This window comes from Anser cygnoides, unplaced genomic scaffold (genome assembly GCF_040182565.1).
Source record: "Anser cygnoides isolate HZ-2024a breed goose unplaced genomic scaffold, Taihu_goose_T2T_genome scaffold_45_1, whole genome shotgun sequence".
In the NCBI taxonomy this organism is placed as follows: Eukaryota; Metazoa; Chordata; class Aves; order Anseriformes; family Anatidae; genus Anser; species Anser cygnoides.
The window spans coordinates 1,153,585-1,173,236 of NW_027103069.1; the positions used below are offsets into that span (position 1 = coordinate 1,153,585).

General features: G+C 40.4%; 1 protein-coding gene across 5 annotated transcripts in view; it reads right to left on the reverse strand.

Annotated features, from left to right (window-relative positions):
* Positions 1-7,395: 7,395 nt before the first annotated feature.
* Positions 7,396-19,652, reverse strand: part of LOC125181363 (chromodomain-helicase-DNA-binding protein 1) — a 75,715-nt gene continuing 63,458 nt past the window's right edge. For all 5 annotated transcript variants that reach the window (XM_048055923.2, XM_048055920.2, XM_048055922.2 and 2 more), the window contains exons 30-37: positions 19,274-19,408; positions 17,688-17,945; positions 17,105-17,245; positions 14,068-14,246; positions 12,993-13,089; positions 12,133-12,190; positions 9,156-9,366; positions 7,396-8,936 (exon numbers count right to left, since the gene is read on the reverse strand). In XM_048055923.2, coding sequence (XP_047911880.1) covers positions 8,591-8,936; positions 9,156-9,366; positions 12,133-12,190; positions 12,993-13,089; positions 14,068-14,246; positions 17,105-17,245; positions 17,688-17,945; positions 19,274-19,408 — 1,425 coding nt within the window. In that variant the 3' untranslated portion in view covers positions 7,396-8,590. The remainder of the gene's footprint in view (positions 8,937-9,155; positions 9,367-12,132; positions 12,191-12,992; positions 13,090-14,067; positions 14,247-17,104; positions 17,246-17,687; positions 17,946-19,273; positions 19,409-19,652) is intronic.

A 19,652-nucleotide genomic window follows, 5' to 3' on the forward strand; every position in this document is an offset into this window, starting at 1 on the left:
CTTTTGCATGGATTAGGATTCTCACTATCAGGATAGCTTGCTTCTTTATTGCAATCTACATTAACAGTAATCATTGTAATTATTGTTTTGTACATTATTAGCTTGCATCAAATCCATGCTAACCCAGGTGTTGATTCATCAAGTGTGCATGGTGTCTGGGTGGACCAAATTAGAGCTGTGTCCAGGTGGAGAGGAAGAAAATTTGAACACAAGAGATACCCCCAAGACTGATTCTATACAAGCATGATTCAGATCTTGAATCAAGAAGTGACTATAGTCACAGGGTGGATAATGTGGAGAACAGTCAGACTTGTTAATGTCACTGATAAGCACCAGCCTTGAGCAAAGGGGAGCTGAGCAGCTTTCTCCTGCTTATCTCATATAAACTTCGTGGATGCAGTTCCGCGGGCTTGGTATAAGAGGTTGCCGAAGGTGGGAGTCTTGTGTTGGTGAGACAGCCCTGTTTTGGTGGCAGAACAGAATCTTGAAGGCCACAGTGCCTGGAGTGAAACCTTTTGCTTCATTATTTTTAAAATTAATATTAAAGTTAACACCCCTGAATATGATAATGAGCTTAATGAAGTACATGCTAAACATATATGACTATGGTACTCGGCTCTTCAGCCAAATCATGCTAAACATCATCCCAGAGAGGGAAGAGACTAGGTTAGGATATAAAAGAGTGCTAGGATTTAGTGTAAAGTTAGTGTTAGGGAAAAAAAAAAGAGTGCAGAAAAAAGAAGAGCTGGTGGGGAGAAAAAAGAAAGAATTTGGAAACTTAGAAGAGGCAGTTGACGGGTTGTGCCTCCTCCACCAAGACAGGGATGCCTTCTCGGTAAGCTCTGCTCCTTTGGTGAGGAATACCCAGGATAGCATTTTGCTAGCGCTATTATCATATATTAGCGCTATTGCAGTAAGTGTATTTATTAACGGCAATTCCGAATCTGTTATATGTCGCCATATTAAATACATTCAGCTTTGCAAAACTGTCTCAGTGAAAGTCCTTGGCAGGGCTCTAAAACAGGCAAACGTTGGACTACAAATACTTTCAACTTTGTGAAACTGTTTCAGTGAAAGCTCTTAGCAGGGCTCTGAAACAGGCAAACGTTTGACTCTGATAAGTCCCCTTTAACACGACAGACCCTCAGCAACCCCACAACAGAAGGGTCCTCTGAGAGACCAGGCAAGGTAGACACCTCTCTAATTTCCTCCTTCTCCAAGACAGCTATGCCAAAAAGCCCTTTGGTACCCTTTTGGGTCCTTGAAATATCCTCTCCAGAGGTAGTCTATGCCAACAATGCACAGAGCTTCTAAGCTCGTCACAATGGGGTGCTTTTGCCACTCATTCCCAGTTAGGCTCAGCTTCGGCCTCCAATACAGTTAATTGTTGGGATCCCCCTGTCATTCCAGAAATACAGATGGGTTCTGCCCCTTGGTAGCCTGATGGCTTTAGGGTACACTGCGCGCTGGTGTCCACTAGAACCTTATACTTCCGTGAGTCTGATGTGCCGGGCCATCGAATCCACACAGTCCAATAAACCCGATTGTCCCTTTCCTCCCCATGGCTGGAGACAAGGCCCCTCTAGTGCTGGTCATAGTATTCATTACTCTGGGGAACTGGAGCAGTGGTTTTCCTAGAAGAACCCTCTTTTGTGACTGTTTTTCCTTGCAACTCATGTACCCGTGCCTCTGGGGTCGAGGTAGATTTCCTGTCCCATTTCCTCATGTCCTCCCCATGGTCATGCAGGTAAAACCACAGGGTGGCTCGTGGTCTGTACCCACTACATCCTCTCTCTTGAGCAGAGGGACTCTTATTCCTTATAGTTGAGATACTGGTTCATACATGTGAGGAGGAAGATATATTCTTTTTGAGTTGGTGGACCTCCTGGGAAAGTTTCTCCATGATGTCATATGCTACGGAATACCCCTTTGGCCAGTTTGGGTCAGCTGTCCTGGCTCTGTCCCCTCCCAGCTTCTTGTGCATCCCCAGCCTTCTCGCTGTCAGGGCAGTATGAGAAGCTGAAAAGTCCCTGACTTAGTGTAAGCACTGCTCAGCAACATTTAAAACATCACTGTTTTATCAACATTATTCCCATCTTAAATCAGCACCATACCAGCTACTAGGAAGAAAATTAACTCTAGCCCAGACAAAACCAGGACAACACATCACTCCCACTTTCTATGAATGAGGTAGCATTTCATGTCAGAGGAGGAATTCTCTCTCTCTAACTGTCGCTCTCTCTGTAGAGCTAGCCCAGTAGCAGCCAATCCTTCTGCTGGCTACGGCAAGTTAAAAAGTAATATAATGTACATTTATTAATTCTAAATCCTATAAAAAGACCCTAGATAATTATTCTGTGAGTTGCACAAATCATGCTTGCGAGTCCTTGAAAGGCCACCAGTTTGGAAGTTGTTTTTTTTTTTTTTTAATTTGCTTATTAAATGAGGTCGTAAGTCTCACTTCTTACAAATGATATTGCCTTTATGTACCGATAAATATTCTGACTGTGAAATCAGTTGTAGAGATGCCTCAGGTGGACAATAATTTCAGGTGTGCCTACTTACGTGGCAATCTCATTCTTCCCCCTCCCCCCATGACTTTTTTAAGCTCTTCAATAAATACATATTGAATCTTTCAGTGATGAGCTATCCATGTTTTGAATCTTTGAAAGCTTTCTATGAGTAAACATGCATGTTCACTGACATGATGTGTTCACTGACATGAGTGATCCCACTCTCTATGATCTTTTCCATTGCTGAAGGCTGAATAGGGCCTTTTCCTAGAGTCAGTTTTCTTACAAGCATCTCCCTGATGCCTGTCCTTATGATGATCACGGTATTGTGACAAATGTCTATCAGAAGAATAACTGTCCCTGCTACTGTCATCATGGTTTGTATTCTCTTTCATTAATTCGACATCTGTTTAATAAAGTAGATAAAGGTTATAAGCCTTAAAGGCTAAAGCCCAGCACAAGCTCAACCTGGCCACTATGGTTAAGGATAACAAAAAATGTTATTACAAATACATTAACAGTAAGAGGAGAATCTCCATCCTTTACTGGATGCAGGGGAAAACATGACTACAAAGGATAAGGAAAAGGCTGAGCTTCTTTACATCTGTCTTTACTAGTCTGACCACTTATCCTTGGGGTACTCAGCCTCCTGACCTGGAAGTCTGGGACAGGGAGCAGAAGAAACCCCCCACAACTCAGGTGGAAACAGTTAGAGACCTGCTGCTCCACCTGGACTGTCACAAGTCCATGGGGCCAGATGGGATCCACCTGAGGGTGCTGAGGGAGCTGGCAGATATGATTGCTGGGCCGCTTTCCATCATCTATCAGGAGTCGTGGTCATCCAGAGAGGTCCCAGATGACTGGAGACTTACTACTGTGACACCCATCTATAAGAACGGTCCATAAGGAGGACCCAGGGAACTACAGGCCTGTCAGCCTGACCTCGGTGACAGGAAAGGTGATGAAGCAGGTCATCTTGAATGAAAACACACAGCATCTGCGGGACAATGGGGGAATCAGGCCCAGTCAGCATGGGTTCATGAAAGGCAGGACTTTCCTGACCAACCTCATCTCCTTCTATGACCAAGTGACCCGCCTGGTGGATGAGGGAAAGGCTGTTGACATAGTCTATCTAGACTTCAGCAAAGCCTTTGACACAGTCTCCCACAGTATTCTCCTGGAGAAGCTGGCAGCCCATGGCTTGGGACTCAATGGGATTAGCTTTCTAAGAAGCTCTGACTCCCCTATTCTGAATTTATAACAGCAAACAATCTCTTCTTCTTCCACTACGGATTCTCCTATTTGAAGTGGCCGGCCCAGCCATGCTTAAATCATCTTCTCAAAGCCTGTCCCTGCTAGGATTTAGGCTGCAACACAGGTAGCGTTCCTTGCCTGCCATTCCTTCGTTTCTCTTCCTCTCCCTTCCATCCTGGGCCCGACTCCTGCTGAGAGTTTTCTTCCTCTATCTCCAACCCTCTGCCTCACTACCTGGTATGCTGTGAATACCATCAGTTTCACTCTCTGCTTTTCCTTCTCATCTCCCCTCCTGACATACACCTTCAGGGCCTCCCGCGGGAGGGCCTCCAGTGACTGTTCACTCCATCCTCCCACCTTCTGGAGCTTTTCCTGTATATCTTGCCAGGCTTTAATCACAAAATGAGCTTTCAAGAGCCCTTGGGCTACTAGGTCCTTAAGATTCATCCCCGAGTACTTTCTCATTCTGAACCCAAACTTCTCATATGATTTCTGTGTTGTGGGTTGTTATTAACCCAGCTGGATAAGTGGATATTTCTGCCTATCGACATTACTCCCAGTCTGGGGTGGTGGTGGTTCTCTCCCATTCTTGCATAGCTGCCCACCTAATCATTCCCCTCCTAAACATTCTTCTGTTCTTCTCCAGTGAATAGCATACTCAAGATTGACATTTCGTGCCGCCCCCCCCCCCCCCCCCCCCCCCCCCCCCCCCCCGGAATACAAATTAGGCCTTAGAAACTGATCCAACTGTTCCACTAGTCCTATAGGGTCCTCAGTCAGAGACTTCATTTCCTTCTTAAAACTCCTAACCTCTCTACTGGTAAGGGGGGGGGGGGGGGGGGGGGGGGTCACATAACCTATTTGTCCTTGCCTCACTGGGGCCTCCCTAAGAGGATACATAGGAGTGTTAGTACTGTTAGTATCAGGGAAGGGGAAATTCTCAATCTCTCTCTTCTTCCTTGTTCTAATTCTTGCTAGAGCCTAGAGTGCACTCCTTCTCTAGGGACAGTGTTAATTCAGTCCCTGACTCCCTTCCTGGAGTAGCTGCTGCTGCCACCAATGCAATATTAAGATTAGAGGGAAGGGGTAAATTATCCAAGGGTTCCCATCGACCCATCCTTCCCTCTGACTCTTCTTTCTCCTGGTCCCAACCCTTTTTCAATAAAAACTGACTTACCCCCTGCACCCAGCAAGCAGCATAACTCCTCCAAAAAAGGAGTCTTATTGCTTACATATAAATTTAAAGCCCGAATATTCATCAGACCGGAATTTTGGTCAAAATACTGCTGTTTTCTTAATTGGTTCCTTTGTCCAGATTAATACACAGTATTTAATCATTTTCTTTTTATCATTTCCCCTAATTTTGGGATTATTTTTCCAATTTCTTATCATTCTTCCTGAAGGACTGTCAGTAGGCACTGCCCCAGGAATATCTCCCTGTCCCCTGGAACCCTTATTTCCCATTTTTCCTAGTCCTTGTCAGTGTGCTGCTACAGAATTTTTTCCTCCTGCAGGGTACCACACACTAACATTCCAGTTCTAGAAAATGGGGGTGTACTGCCAAGCATTTTACCGTGCAAGGGGGGTACCGTACTCCAGACTTCCCCAAGACTCTTCCTTTCTCACTTTTAACTTTCATTTCATACATCTCCGGCCGCACCCATCACAGAGCTACGGAATCAGGGATCGGGACTCCACACTCGCTTCGTACAAAAGTACATCCCCATCACACTTCACACAAGAGTCTTATCTGACCACCAAGGCAATACTTAATATTTCTTACCTCGGTCTGTGCACAGTTACCAGGTCAATTCTCGAAACCGGAGTGCCTACCTTCCTTTCTTCCCTAATTCTTCACCGATCCTGCCTTCTTCACCAGTCTCGGTTCCTTTGTCAGCTCTCTGCAGAACCACCATCACCAAGGCACAGGACTGCTGAAATCAGTGGGGCATGCCGTCCTGCTGCGGTGGTAATGGGGCTCCCCAGAAGGTTACTGGATCCCGGATGAGCTCCCAGTTTGTGAGAAACAATCTGTAGCCAATAACACAGGTTCAGACAAGGATCTCAGTGAAGTAGCATTTTTATTCACGATTGCAATGGTGGACGTCCTGCAAGCAGGAGCGCACAGCAAAGTATATCATAACCTTATATTCCCTATTACCTGACGCTTGATTCCTCCCCTGTTTCCTCATAAGCTGAGTACTACAGGTTCACAAACTACTCGATCCTTATTATTATACCATATATGTACAATTTTTTTTCACCAACCTTTAATTTCTCCTTTTCCTTTTTTTTTCCTTCTTATCTCATGGCTAGAAGGCCCGTGATTTTTGTTTTTACTGATTTGGCACTGCTCATCTTGTTTTTCTTAGCTATTCTCCTTATTTTGGGACAGTGGGACCTTCCCCTTATCTGCTTAATATACTCCCCACTGCTATGCCTCTGTTATGCCTGCAGAATCACTTTTGAATATGCAAGGTTAGTGGAATTTTACACTGCAAAAACATGTTCTACTACAAAAACACACAACTTTGTTTCTCACACTATCACTACATGCCCTGACAAAGAGGCCCTCCCCCTCTTTCCTGTAAGCCCCCTGAAAGTACTGGAAGGCCACTATAATGTCTCCCAAGAGCCTTTTCTTCTGCAGGCTGAACAACTCCAGCTCCCTCAGCCTGTCTTCATAGGAGAGGTGTTCCAGCCCTTTGATCATCCTCGTGGCCCTCCTCTGGACTCATTCTAATAGGTACATATCCTTCTTATATTGGGGGCCCCAAAGCTGAACACAGTACTCACGAGAGCAGAGAAGAGAGGGAGAATCTCCTCCCTTGACCTGCTGGTCATGCTTCTTTTGATGCAACCGAGGATACGGCTGGCTTTCTTGGCTGCGAGTGCCCATTGCCTGCTCTTGTCAAGCTTCTCATCAACCAGAACTCCCAAGTTCTCCTCAGAGCTGCTCTCAATCCATTCTCCACCTAGTCTGTATTTGTGCTTGGATTGCCCTGAGCCAGGTGTAGGACCTTACACATGACCTTCATGAGGTTTGCACAGGCCCACTTCTCAAGCCTGTCAAGGTCCCTCTGGATGGCATCCCTTCCCTCCAGCGTGTCGACCGCGCCACACAGGTTGGTGTCATCAGCAAACTTGCTGAGGTTGCACTCAATCCCACCATCCATGTCACCGACAAATATGTTAAACAGCACTGGTCCCAATACCAAGCCCTGAGGGACACCACTCATCACTGTTCTCTACCTGGACGTTGAGCCGTTGACTGCAACTTTTTGAGTGTGACGATCCAGCCAATTCCTTAGCCACTGAGTGATCCATCTATCAATTTAGAGACAAGGATATTGTGTGAGAAAGCGTTGCATGCTTTGCACAAGTCCAGGTAGATGACAGCAGTTGCTTTTCCCTTATCTACCAATAATCCCATCATAGAAGGGATTATCTGTAATCCCATCATAGAAGGCCACCAGATTTGTCGATTTGTTCCTGTAAACATAATTAATCAGAAAAAACGCTCAACACGTTGTAAGACAAGAAAAACTGAAGCAACAGAGTAGCTCCAACCACACGCCACTGTAGACATTTATCTTCCCTAATTATGTTGTGTACTAAAATTTAGTACATAGTTTAATATGAGAAATGTACACTGTAGAAAAATACCAGCTAAAAACAAGAGCCCACACACACTTTTAGTTTAAATTTAATTTGTCAGATAGATGTTATCTATGTACAATCAGTGTGCATTGTAACAATTCTATTAATAAAGTCATTCAAATCTTCTAAAATATTATCTGGCTGCATAGCACATTTGCCATTATTGCCCATTTTAAGAAGGAAAACAAATGGATGTACAATAAATTTTGGCTAATTTTGATTCTTAAGTGTTCAGATATTGAACACTCCTCCTTTAAAACTAATGGACCGGAAAAATACTTTCCAGAACACAATTTAATTCAATATTTCTCATCATTTCATTACAACAAATCACAATATTGACAGTTTAATAGAAACAAACAAAAAAAAAAACCATGTATCTGAATTATCAAATAAAAAAGGGGCACAAATGGAATAAAAATGTTCCCTTTCCCCATTTCTACATTCTGAACAGTGGTTTCATCAAGATATTTTATTAAAAAGAATTAGCACACTGACTTTTTTTCATACTTGTGACAAGAAGGCCTGAGCTGGTGGGGAAAGGAACAAGAGAAAAAAAAAGTTAATTTAATTAATTTGCAGTAATTTGCAGTGATTTATTTATGTTTGGTGGGGTTTTTTTGTAAAAAGGCATTATTACAACTGATCACAAACAGAAGAAATCCTGGCTATGTTACAGTTATAGATAAAGAATTTAAATATTCGAGCTTGTTATGAAAAGCGGCAAGGTGGTTGCAGTGTACAATGTAAACATACAGTTTTGGAAAGTGAGAATTCTTTACTAAGAAAACAAAGCAAACTCCTCATTCCTTCTTGAAACATGATCATATGGCAGTGTTTAAAAATTCATTTATAAACAATTTAAACTGTGTTCAGCCTAAAAACAGTTTTATAAGATCCAGTCTTGATGGGATAGTGTTGAGGTCCCTGTAAAAAAAAAAAGAGAGAGAGAGAAAAAGTACCACAACATTTGCAGCACTGTGCAGCATAAACTTTAAATACAAAAATATTTTTCTTTTGTTGGGATAATAGACCTTGCATCCTGGGAAGAAGTAACAATGCTGCTACTGATAGAATATCCAGTCTTTCAAGTCACATAAGGCAATTACTGTGTTAGCTTACTGTATATGGCTAAAAGAAGGTCCAGAAAATGTCAGTCTTTGTTATGTTTTTCGGCTACTCCATGTATGTTCAGGTGTATTTTTGTGATCAGATGAGCGTTCAAATGGAGATCTTGAACCATAAGGAGACCTCTGATCTAATGGTGACCTTGAGCCACTACCAGAAGCTCTGTGGTCCATTTGCCAGTCTGAGTGGTACCTATAATCTCTGGAAGATTTATGATGGCTGTACTCTGAAATTGAACAGTGATCTGAATGCATCCTGTGGTCTGAATGGGAACGGTGATCTGAATGAGGCCTACTATCTTTTAAACTTCCTTCCAGGTTTGACCTGTGATCTCTGCTCCTGTGGTCATCCAACTTCCTATGTTTACTATCACTATAGTATCTGAAACAAACAAACAAACAAAACACCCTTATATTAGTATTACTGAACACACAGTAAGAACTACAATTATGTCAATTCAACAGAAGTGCATTAGAGAAATTTCTTTGCAATTCTGTATTAATCAAAAAAAAGACAAAAAAAAAACACACTGTTGCTTACTACAAGCAAGCTACAGGAAGGGAATTCTTAAGAGACTTTACAATTGCTGAAGCAACTTACCTGCTGTCTTGTTTGTAGTGATCCCACTCTCTATGATCTTTTCCATTGCTGAAGGCTGAATAGGGCCTTTTCCTAGAGTCAGTTTTCTTACAAGCATCTCCCTGATGCCTGTCCTTATGATGATCACGGTATTGTGACAAATGTCTATCAGAAGAATAACTGTCCCTGCTACTGTCATCATGGTTTGTATTCTCTTTCATTAATTCGACATCTGTTTAATAAAGTAGATAAAGGTTATAAGCCTTAAAGGCTAAAGCCCAGCACAAGCTCAACCTGGCCACTATGGTTAAGGATAACAAAAAATGTTATTACAAATACATTAACAGTAAGAGGAGAATCTCCATCCTTTACTGGATGCAGGGGAAAACATGACTACAAAGGATAAGGAAAAGGCTGAGCTTCTTTACATCTGTCTTTACTAGTCTGACCACTTATCCTTGGGGTACTCAGCCTCCTGACCTGGAAGTCTGGGACAGGGAGCAGAAGAAACCCCCCACAACTCAGGTGGAAACAGTTAGAGACCTGCTGCTCCACCTGGACTGTCACAAGTCCATGGGGCCAGATGGGATCCACCTGAGGGTGCTGAGGGAGCTGGCAGATATGATTGCTGGGCCGCTTTCCATCATCTATCAGGAGTCGTGGTCATCCAGAGAGGTCCCAGATGACTGGAGACTTACTACTGTGACACCCATCTATAAGAACGGTCCATAAGGAGGACCCAGGGAACTACAGGCCTGTCAGCCTGACCTCGGTGACAGGAAAGGTGATGAAGCAGGTCATCTTGAATGAAAACACACAGCATCTGCGGGACAATGGGGGAATCAGGCCCAGTCAGCATGGGTTCATGAAAGGCAGGACTTTCCTGACCAACCTCATCTCCTTCTATGACCAAGTGACCCGCCTGGTGGATGAGGGAAAGGCTGTTGACATAGTCTATCTAGACTTCAGCAAAGCCTTTGACACAGTCTCCCACAGTATTCTCCTGGAGAAGCTGGCAGCCCATGGCTTGGACAGGTACACTTTTTGCTGGGTTAAAAACTGGCTGGACAGCCGGGCCCAGAGAGTAGTGGTGAATGGAGTGAAATCCTGCTGGTGACCAGTCATGAGTGGTGTTCCCCTGGGGTCGGTGTTGGGGCCCATCCTCTTGAATATCTTTATTGATGATTTGGATAAGGGAATTGAGTGCACCCTCAGGAAGTTTGCAGATGACACCAAGTTGGGGGGAAGTGTCGATCTGCCGGAGGGTAGGAAGGCCCTGCAGAGGGACCTGGACAGGTTGGATCGAAAGGCAGAGGCCAATGGGATGAGGTTCAACATGGCTAAGTGCCGGGTCCTGCACTTTGGCCACAACAACCCCATGCAACGCTACAGGCTTGGGGCAGAGTGGCTGGAAAGCTGTGCAGAGGAAAAGGATCTGGGGGTGTTGGACGATGCTCGCCTGAACATGAGCCAGCAGTGTGCCCAGGTGGCCAAGAAGGCCAACGGCATCCTGGCTAGTATCAGGAATAGTGTAGCCAGCAGGACCAGGGAGAGTATCGTCCCCCTGTACTCAGCTCTGGTGAGTCCGCACCTTGAGTACTGTGTTCAGTTTTGGGCCCCTCACTTCAAGAAAGACATCAAGGCCCTGGAGCGTATCCAGAGAAGGGCTTCAAAGCTGGTGAAGGGCCTGGAACACAAGTCCTATGAGGAGCGGCTGAGGGAACTGGGGTTGTTTGGTCTGGAGAAGAGGAGGCTCAGGGGAGACCTTATTGCTCTCTACAACTACCTGAAAGGAAGTTGTGGGGAGCTGGGGGTCGGCCTCTTCTTCCAGATAACTAGCGATAGGATTAGAGGGAGCGGCCTCAAGTTGCACCAGGGAAGTTTCAGGTTGGAAATTAGGAGACATTTCTTTTCAGAAAGAGTAGTCAGACATTGGAACAGGTTGCCCAGGGAGGTGGTGGAGTCACCATCCCTGGGGTGTTTAAGGAAAGGTTGGACGTGGTGCTCAGGGACATGGTCTAGTAGGTGATATTGGTGGTAGGGGGTGGTTGAACCAGATGATCTTGGAGGTCTTTTCCAAACTTAATGATTCTATGATTCTATAAGGAAGTCTTATACACTATACATTTTTTCTTCACCTAATTCAAACAGCACTTCTATCTGTCAGATTTAAAGCAATATGAAAATGACATTATCATTTGACAGAAAGAAGATCTAAACAGTTTAAAGACAAATGCACTAATGTGAGTGAACTGAGAGAGACCTCAGAAGTAAATAGAAGGCATGCAAGCTAGGAATATGTAAGGCTGAGAAGCTAAGCTTTTCAGCCTTATAAACTGAATGGAGAGGATGAGTGTGGTCCAAATGAGAGGTGAGTAGAGACCATATGCCTTCAACAGTGCACTTTTAGGCAGAATGGTTGGAAGTTCCTCTCTAAGGAGAGAGAGCTGTATCATGAACGTCAGTTTTAAAGGTACAACTTATTAATGAAAGATTTTTAATGGTATTCCTAAAACACATTATGCTCATTTTAAACCAATGATAACATACTCAAGGTTTTACATTACATGATATAAAAATAAGTATTAAAAGAAGGTAAGTGTGGGAGCACAGAAAAACTGATTTTGTCAACAATAAAAGACATCCCAGATTTCCTGAAGCCATGGTGACATTACAACTGCTACAAATATGCACAGAGCCTCCAAGAAGTTTACAAGTTTTGAGTAGGCCTCTCTCCCTTGCCAAAATTAAATACAAATATTTGCTTTTTATTTATTTTAAAAGAACGGCCAAATAACTTGCTACTAAAATCAGTAAGTACCAGGTTCAGTCTCTGTTCAGTTGAATTTCATCAGCAAACTAGTGAAGTTATGCCAAGTCAGCCTATCCCTATTATATCCAGCAATATGGGAGTTCTAGGAGACATTTTTAAAACTTATTTCATTTTACATCCCACATTTAAGGTACATAGCACAAGAATATACTTAAGATTTCTTACCTGGATTTCTAATTACTTGTGTATTCACATTGCTGCTAATGTTCTGATCATTATGTTGCTGAAAGAGACAATTACAGAAACTGTAATTGATAAATCCCAAAGTTGCATCTGAATTCTTCAGAAAATATCCTAACAAAATAGACTAGTTTACAATGAACAGAAAAATACTCTTCAGGTTAATCATTTTGTTATTTTTCCTTTGTTGTGGTTTAACCCAGCCAGCAGTTAAGCAGCACACAGCCATTCGCTCAACCTCCCCCCGCAGTGGGATGGGGGAGAGAATCGGAAAAAAGTAAAAGCTTGTGGGTTGAAATAAAGACAGTTTATTAGGACAGAAAAGAAAGGAAAATAATAATAATAATGATAATAGTATTACTACTAATAATGTGTACAAAATAAGAGATGTACAATGCAGTTGCTCACCACCCACGGACCAGTGCCCAGCCAGACCCTGAGCAGCAGTTCCCCCCCACCCTGGTCAGCCACCCCATATTAATTGTTCAGCATAACATCATATGGTATGGAATATCCCTTTGGCCAGTTTGGGTCAGCTGTCCTGGGTCTGTCCCCTCCCAGCTCCTGCTGCACCCCCAGCCTGCCCACTGGCAGGACAGTGTGTGAAGCTGAAAAGTCCTTGGCTTAGTGTAAGCACTGCTCTGCAACAATTACAGTATCAGTGTGTTATCAACATTATTCTCATCCTAAATCCCAAACATAGCACCCTACCAGCTACTAGGAGGAAAATTAACTCTATCCTAGCTGAAATCAGGACATCCTGATAATCTATTAAATTGATAATCTAAAAAAAAGTTATAATAATTAGAATACATATTTGTATACAGACAGTTTTAAAGTATTACCTGAGATTCTTGGCGTTTTTTGATTGCATGTTTATACAGCTTGTGCAGCTTTCTGGCATCAAATTCTGTAAACTTGGAGACAAAAATCCACAAGTTTCTGAGGAGAAAGAAAGAGAGGTTATAATTCTTCCATATTAGTTTTTCTTGTACCATACAAGAGAACATGGACTTATATTATTTCAACAGTACTTCAGTAAACTGAAATAATTGTGAAGTCCATTACACAGAATATTACCTAGCTGCACAGCAAACATTACTTAGTTGTATTTCAAACATTTGAAAAATGAATTCCTTTAATAATTTATCATTCTGTAATATTTATCACAACTTCAAAATGCAGTGTGCATGAAAAGTAGTATTCATGACAATTCTGTTAACAGAATGATTTGTGCAATTGCCTAAAAATTGCCTAATTTTCTATTTCTTGTGAAAGCCTTCTGAAATATGTCAGAAAACCTGAGTATTTACTACCCAGTAATGATTCTTCCAAACTTGAAATCTCTTATAGAGTAAGACATTTGACCTACATGCCTTATTTCCTACAAATATCAAACAGGATTTTTTCTGAGTACACCTCTGAGTACATTTCAATAAATGTTTTTAGAAAGTCATAGTTTATATGTTATTACATTTTAAACTATATATATTTTTAAAAAGAAATGATTCTGAAGTTCAAAATCATTAAAACTTCAACACACAAATTTAATAAAGGCCTATTTTTAGCACGAATATAAAACCCTCAAAGTTGAAAAAAAAGTTTTTTTTTTAATGATAAGAACTCTTTTATCTAAGCATTAAATACACTCTAAATACAGTTATTTTGTTTGATTTTTGTTTGACGAAATAAGATGACTCCACTACTGGACAAAATGCATTGCTATGCAAGTATGAAAATGTGAATCCATTAAAAGCTGGGGCCATTTACATTCATCTTTTTTATAAGTATTTATTTAAAACAGCAAAAAAATACAAGAAAGAAATAAGAAACAAGAGAAATAATTAAAAAAATATTCGGCTTAATAGAAGCTATTATGGATTTTCCTTTTTCCAAGAAAAATCATGTAGAATAACTTACTTTCTCCATTGTTTAATTTGTTCGGGATTTGGGTACTCCTTTAGACATTCAGTAATATGGTCCCCAATTTTGATTAGGCACTGTCTAGTATGTTCTAGCTGTTCCCTTTCAGAAAGGCCTTTCTCTGGTCGATCCAGTTGTTTCAATGCTGCTTTGACAGGCCTCATTCTTTCTTTGCACTGTAAAATGGAAAAAAAGAAATACATTAATTCAAATGGGAAAAAAAATCTACAACATGACCCACCCTTACTGTGCTATTTATACAGGCAAAGACAGTACTGATCTAAAAAATGAAAAATGAAAATGAAAAAGACTTCACTCACAGCTCATTACATTTAGTTTTACAAGAGGTTTAATTTGGAAAAAGAAGTATTTGAAACCAAGTAGAAAATTTATTCCTATATGAAAGCATTAGATTATATGCAACACAGATATTAAATAAAACACTAATTTAATATAAAAAAAATCAGAGGGAAAAGAATTATTATAACGCAGTTTTAAAATCATGGGTTTAACAGCACGAGTATATAGGATAAGATTTATTTTACTTTTTAGGACTTTGAAAGCTATACAAACTCAGTGTCAAGATTCAGTATATTTCAAGTAGATACTTTCTGCAACAATTAAACTTGGCATTCAGCAGAAGATCAACATTCCTTCTCTGAGCAGTTTATAAGCCCGAGTTCTATGCAGATATTAAGAGAAACTAACCTATCTAGGATAAAGCTACTTTAGGTATGCCTAAATTAGCAACAGTGTACAACACAGATGTACCCATATATACATTTAATATGTGTGTTTCTGAATTTTCACACTAATTCAAATGTATTAATAATAGATGGAGATAAACCAGTAAGCATGTTTTAAATTAAAGACACTTGCTTGGAAATACCATCCAATCACAACAGCAAAGTAGACAGATGAAATGCATATTCTACCTGTCACGTGGCAGAGAAGTCAAATGAGTTGGCTTCAACAACCCTCATCGGTATATTTCCATTTGAAAAGGTAAACATACTAATTAGACTGCATCTGACTATGGCTTAATGATGAATATACATTCCAGAAGAGAGGGCCTGTCCAAAAATGTTCTATACACAAACACAAATTAGAATTGCTCCCACTACGGAAAAGAGGCAAGTCTGTATATCATAGAAACATACATTCAAAGAATGGTTTGGGTTGGAAGGGACCTTAAAGATCATCTAGTTCCAACCCCCCTGCCATGGGCAGGGACACCTTCCACTAGACCAGGTTAATCAAAGCTCCATCCAACCTGGCCTTAAACACTTCCAGGGATGGGGCATCCACAACTTCTCTGGGAAACCCGTTCCAGTGCTTCACCACGCTCACAGTAAAGAATTTCTTCCTAATATCTAATCTAAATCTACCCTCTTTTAGTTTAAAGCCATTACTCCTTGCCCTATCTCTACACTCCCTGATAAAGAGTCCCTCTTCAGCTTTCCTGTAGGCCCCCTTTAGGTATTGTAATGTTGTTATAAGGTTTCCCTGGAGCCTTCTCTTCTCCAGGCTGAACAACCCCAGCTCTCTCAGCCTGTCTTCATAGGAGAGGTGCTCCAGCCCCTTGATCATCTTTGTGGCCCTCTTCTGGACTCATTCTAATACTTCCGTGTCCTTCTTGTGCTGAGGGCCCCAGAGCTGAACACAGTACTCCTTCCTCACTGCCCTCAGGATCCTAAACTGCACTATCTCATGGTCACTGCAGCCAAGGCTGTCCTTGAATTTCACATTCTCCACCAGCCCCTCCTTGTTGGTGAGAATGAGATCCAGCATAGCACCTCTCCTTGTTGGCTCCTCTATCACTTAGAGAAGGAAGTTATCATCAATGCATTCCAGGAACCTCCTGGATCCCGAATCAAAACTGAGGGCTTTTGAAGAACATCTCCGCTCCCCTATCAACATCAAGGGATAATTCAGAAATCAGTGAAGCTGTTGTTCCATTGCCAGTTCATGCCATTAATTTATTAAACAGCTACATTATATATTGCACTAACCACAGCTTAAAGCAACCTTTTAAAGACAGTTTACAGAGTGCATTGCTTAAGTTAATGTAGAGGTGATCAGAGAAGCATAACTATACATGGGAATCAAGTGATTTTCAGTCACCTAGCCACATATAAGATATCCTGAAAATCATGGACAATTTGCTTATAATGTTTAGATTAAAAAACAACAACAACAAAACAAACAAAAATCAATCCCCCAAACCCACATACTGGTCAGTTACCATACCGATGAGAAAACAAGATAATTTGCCTCTCACAGTTAACATTACAGTAGATCCAGTAGACCCATCTGGCAGTAGCAGACAACTGTTGAAAACTGAATGATAGAAGTTCCACAGCAGAAAATTAGCTGCTCAGAATAACTCCTTGGCACCTTTCCAAAGGTCCCAATCAACCTATAAAATTGTATAGATTGAGTTTACCTAACTTTTTTTCTTCCAATATTGATCCTGTTGTGGTCAAAAGTAGTGATTTAATTGTTTTTATTTTATTTTATTTTATTTTTGTATCAGAGAGATCACTCTGGCAAGATATTTCTAAGGACTTTTGGATTTGTTCCTTCCTGTGTCTAACACAGGAAGTCTGTAATACTTCAAGATCAACTTTGAAACTTAATTTTTCTCATTCGCTTACAAAGAACAAAGGGGTATTTGATAAGGTCAGGCCAGTGGCTACAACAACTGTGTTAAAACTCATTTGTTTCTGTCCTTTAAGAAGGACACGAGTTATTCTTGATTATGGATCTTTATAGTCTGTATTTTAAAACTATTCAGTGCACAGACCAATGGACAAATATTCCTCACTATACCGCATAAATACAATAAAACAAAACTGCTGACCCGAAAACAAAACTGATTTTAGTATCGTATAGATAATCCTTCATTGTTCTGAGATTTTACTGACAATAGATATCTTTGTTATAATGCCTAATTAGCAGAATCAAGAACATCCGAAATTGTGTTCATTTAGAATATCAAGTGTAAACACTAAGTTATCAACAAGGGACTTACCACACTGAATGTCTTCTGATCCAGTTCTTCAGATTCTTCAGATATAGGAACTGGTTCACTAGTTGCAGTAATATGAACTGGAATATCCAACAATGGAACTTTTTTATTTTTTTCTTTATTTTCAGATTTGATTTCATTTACCTAAGAATAAATATGAAAATGTATCTGATCAGCAAACCTTATTTTTGGACTGGAATTATACTGTAATTAGGCAATCACCATAATTACTGCATTCTCTTCAGTAATAGCAAGAAAAATATATTCTGACATTCAATTATGGTACATTTTATTTTCTCTCTCTGAGGGATGGAGAATGAGAATGGAAAAGTTTGGAAATGGAAAGAGTTTCTTATATTACTTGCATTCACGGTCCCATTAAGCTATGTATCTTTAAAGGGGCAATTTCCCATTTCATTTGCCTGTCTTTGTAGTTGCAAGTGGTAAAAATAAAACTTCAAATGACACAAAAGATTTCAATGTAATGACAACTGTAAAGTGATCCAAAATACCTTTTCAACTCAAAATCATTCACAAAAGCTGGTGGCCTTTTCTAGTGCTATATAAGAAAAGTAAACCTAGTTACCTTCTCTTCCTTTACTTCTTTTTCTTTCTGTGTGGATTCCTTTACTTTGTTTTCTCTCTTTTCTTTAATATATTTAAATTCTTTCTTATCCTCCTTTTCTTTTTTCTCCCTTTTCAAATCCCTCTTAATTTCCTTTTCTTTTGTCTCTCTTTTTTCTTCAGCTTCCTTTTTTATACCAATATCTGGCTCATGCTTTTCTTCATTTTCTTTTTCTGCTTTTACTTTTTTATGCGGATGTTTCACTGAAACAATCTCATCCTGCAATACACAAGCATATATATCACATCCAACTGAGTTCTTAGCTATACAAGTTTTGTAACCATCAAATAAAAATTTACTTTTTAGTATGTGTGTGATTTCTTAGGTTTATTACCTATCAACTAGAGCTGGATACAGTTGCAAAGAAAAATGAGGACTACTCACTCATTTCCTTGATGCGACACAAAACAAGTATTGATTAGGCAGTGGTAATGGGGGGTGAGAGATTAAGCCCATTTAACTTCCATATCCCCAAAGAAATCTGCCCCTGTAAAAGGTAGTTAAGCTTTAAAGAGCTAAAATCAATAAGGAAGTAGGCATCAGAAAACAGCTGATTTTTGAGGGCACTCAAGTGATGGTGAGGATAAAAGACCTCTGTTTTGTTTAGCTTTCTTCTAGTAACTTTTTTACTGACCACAAATTAAACATTCACAGTCACAGGAAAAGGGAACGGAGTTCCAACTTCCTCTTTTCCAGAGGTGTTCTGAAGAATCTGGCGTTCTTTTATCTACCTTCAAAGTCACAAAATTAGGTGAGCAACATGGCCAGCCCCTAGACTTCATCATCTCTAGGGAACCTGCTTTGGCTCTAGGGAACCTGCTTTGGCAGGGGGGTTGGACACGATGATCTCTTGAGGTCCCTTCCAACCCCTACAATTCTGTGATTCTGTGATCTGTTTTGTCCCCCGTCCCCCCAGTGATTTCTGCTGTGTGATAAATTTAAATAAGTGACCCAACAAAAACAGAGGCCTAAAGGAATTCATTGGAAGTAATAAAAATATAAGAAAGTCAAGTAGTCTATTAGAATAATGAAACCCTTGACATATACAGGAACATTCACTTGTATGTATCAAAACATCATTTATTCATGCTGTGCTTTCTAATCAAGCTTGATTTTTTTTCCTGAGCCTGAAAAAAGTCGCTACCTGAAGAATCATTATCAGTAGTAACAACGGATTAGTCAGAAACATTGGAGTATTTATGATGATTGAGTTTTCACGTTACATTAAAATTACATTTCTAGCAGATACAATGCTCAAGCGTTTAAAGAGCATTGAAATTGCATGATGTCACTTGTAATTGGGCTACAACATTCTTTTAGGACATAATAATTTGGACAACTAATCATAAATGCCTCAGCTACAGGCTTATCATTAAATTAAAATAGATACAGTCTTCCATGTGATTATATTGATGCAATGTTATCTGCCACAGAAGGAGAATGCCATTCAAGTGTTTCAATTTTATTAAGTCAAACAGCAGATCAAATTGAAAGTGTTACTAATAAACAACTGAATAACCCATCTTTACCATATGAAAGATGTTTACCTCATTATCTTCATCATCTTCATCAGATTTTTCTGAGGGTGGTGACAAGGAGTCACTTTTTATTTCTTCTTTTATTTTTGCAGCCTTTGTTGCTTTACTCTTCTTACTTCTTGTTTTCCTCCTCTTTGAATTGCCCTGAATGCAAATCAGTACCTTTATTATGTGAACTGACAAGTATCTGCACCATAGTTGCAGAAAAAAAATTGTTTTTATGTTAAATAAAACATTAATTGTATTTGTTAACACTAACGACTAACACTGTTCGCAGGACTGGAGACTGAACCTAGTGCAACAGTAGAGTATATATACAAATAAGAGACAATAAAACAATATTAAACTTGCAATTCATTCCTCAAGTTAGTCTCATATAATGTGATTA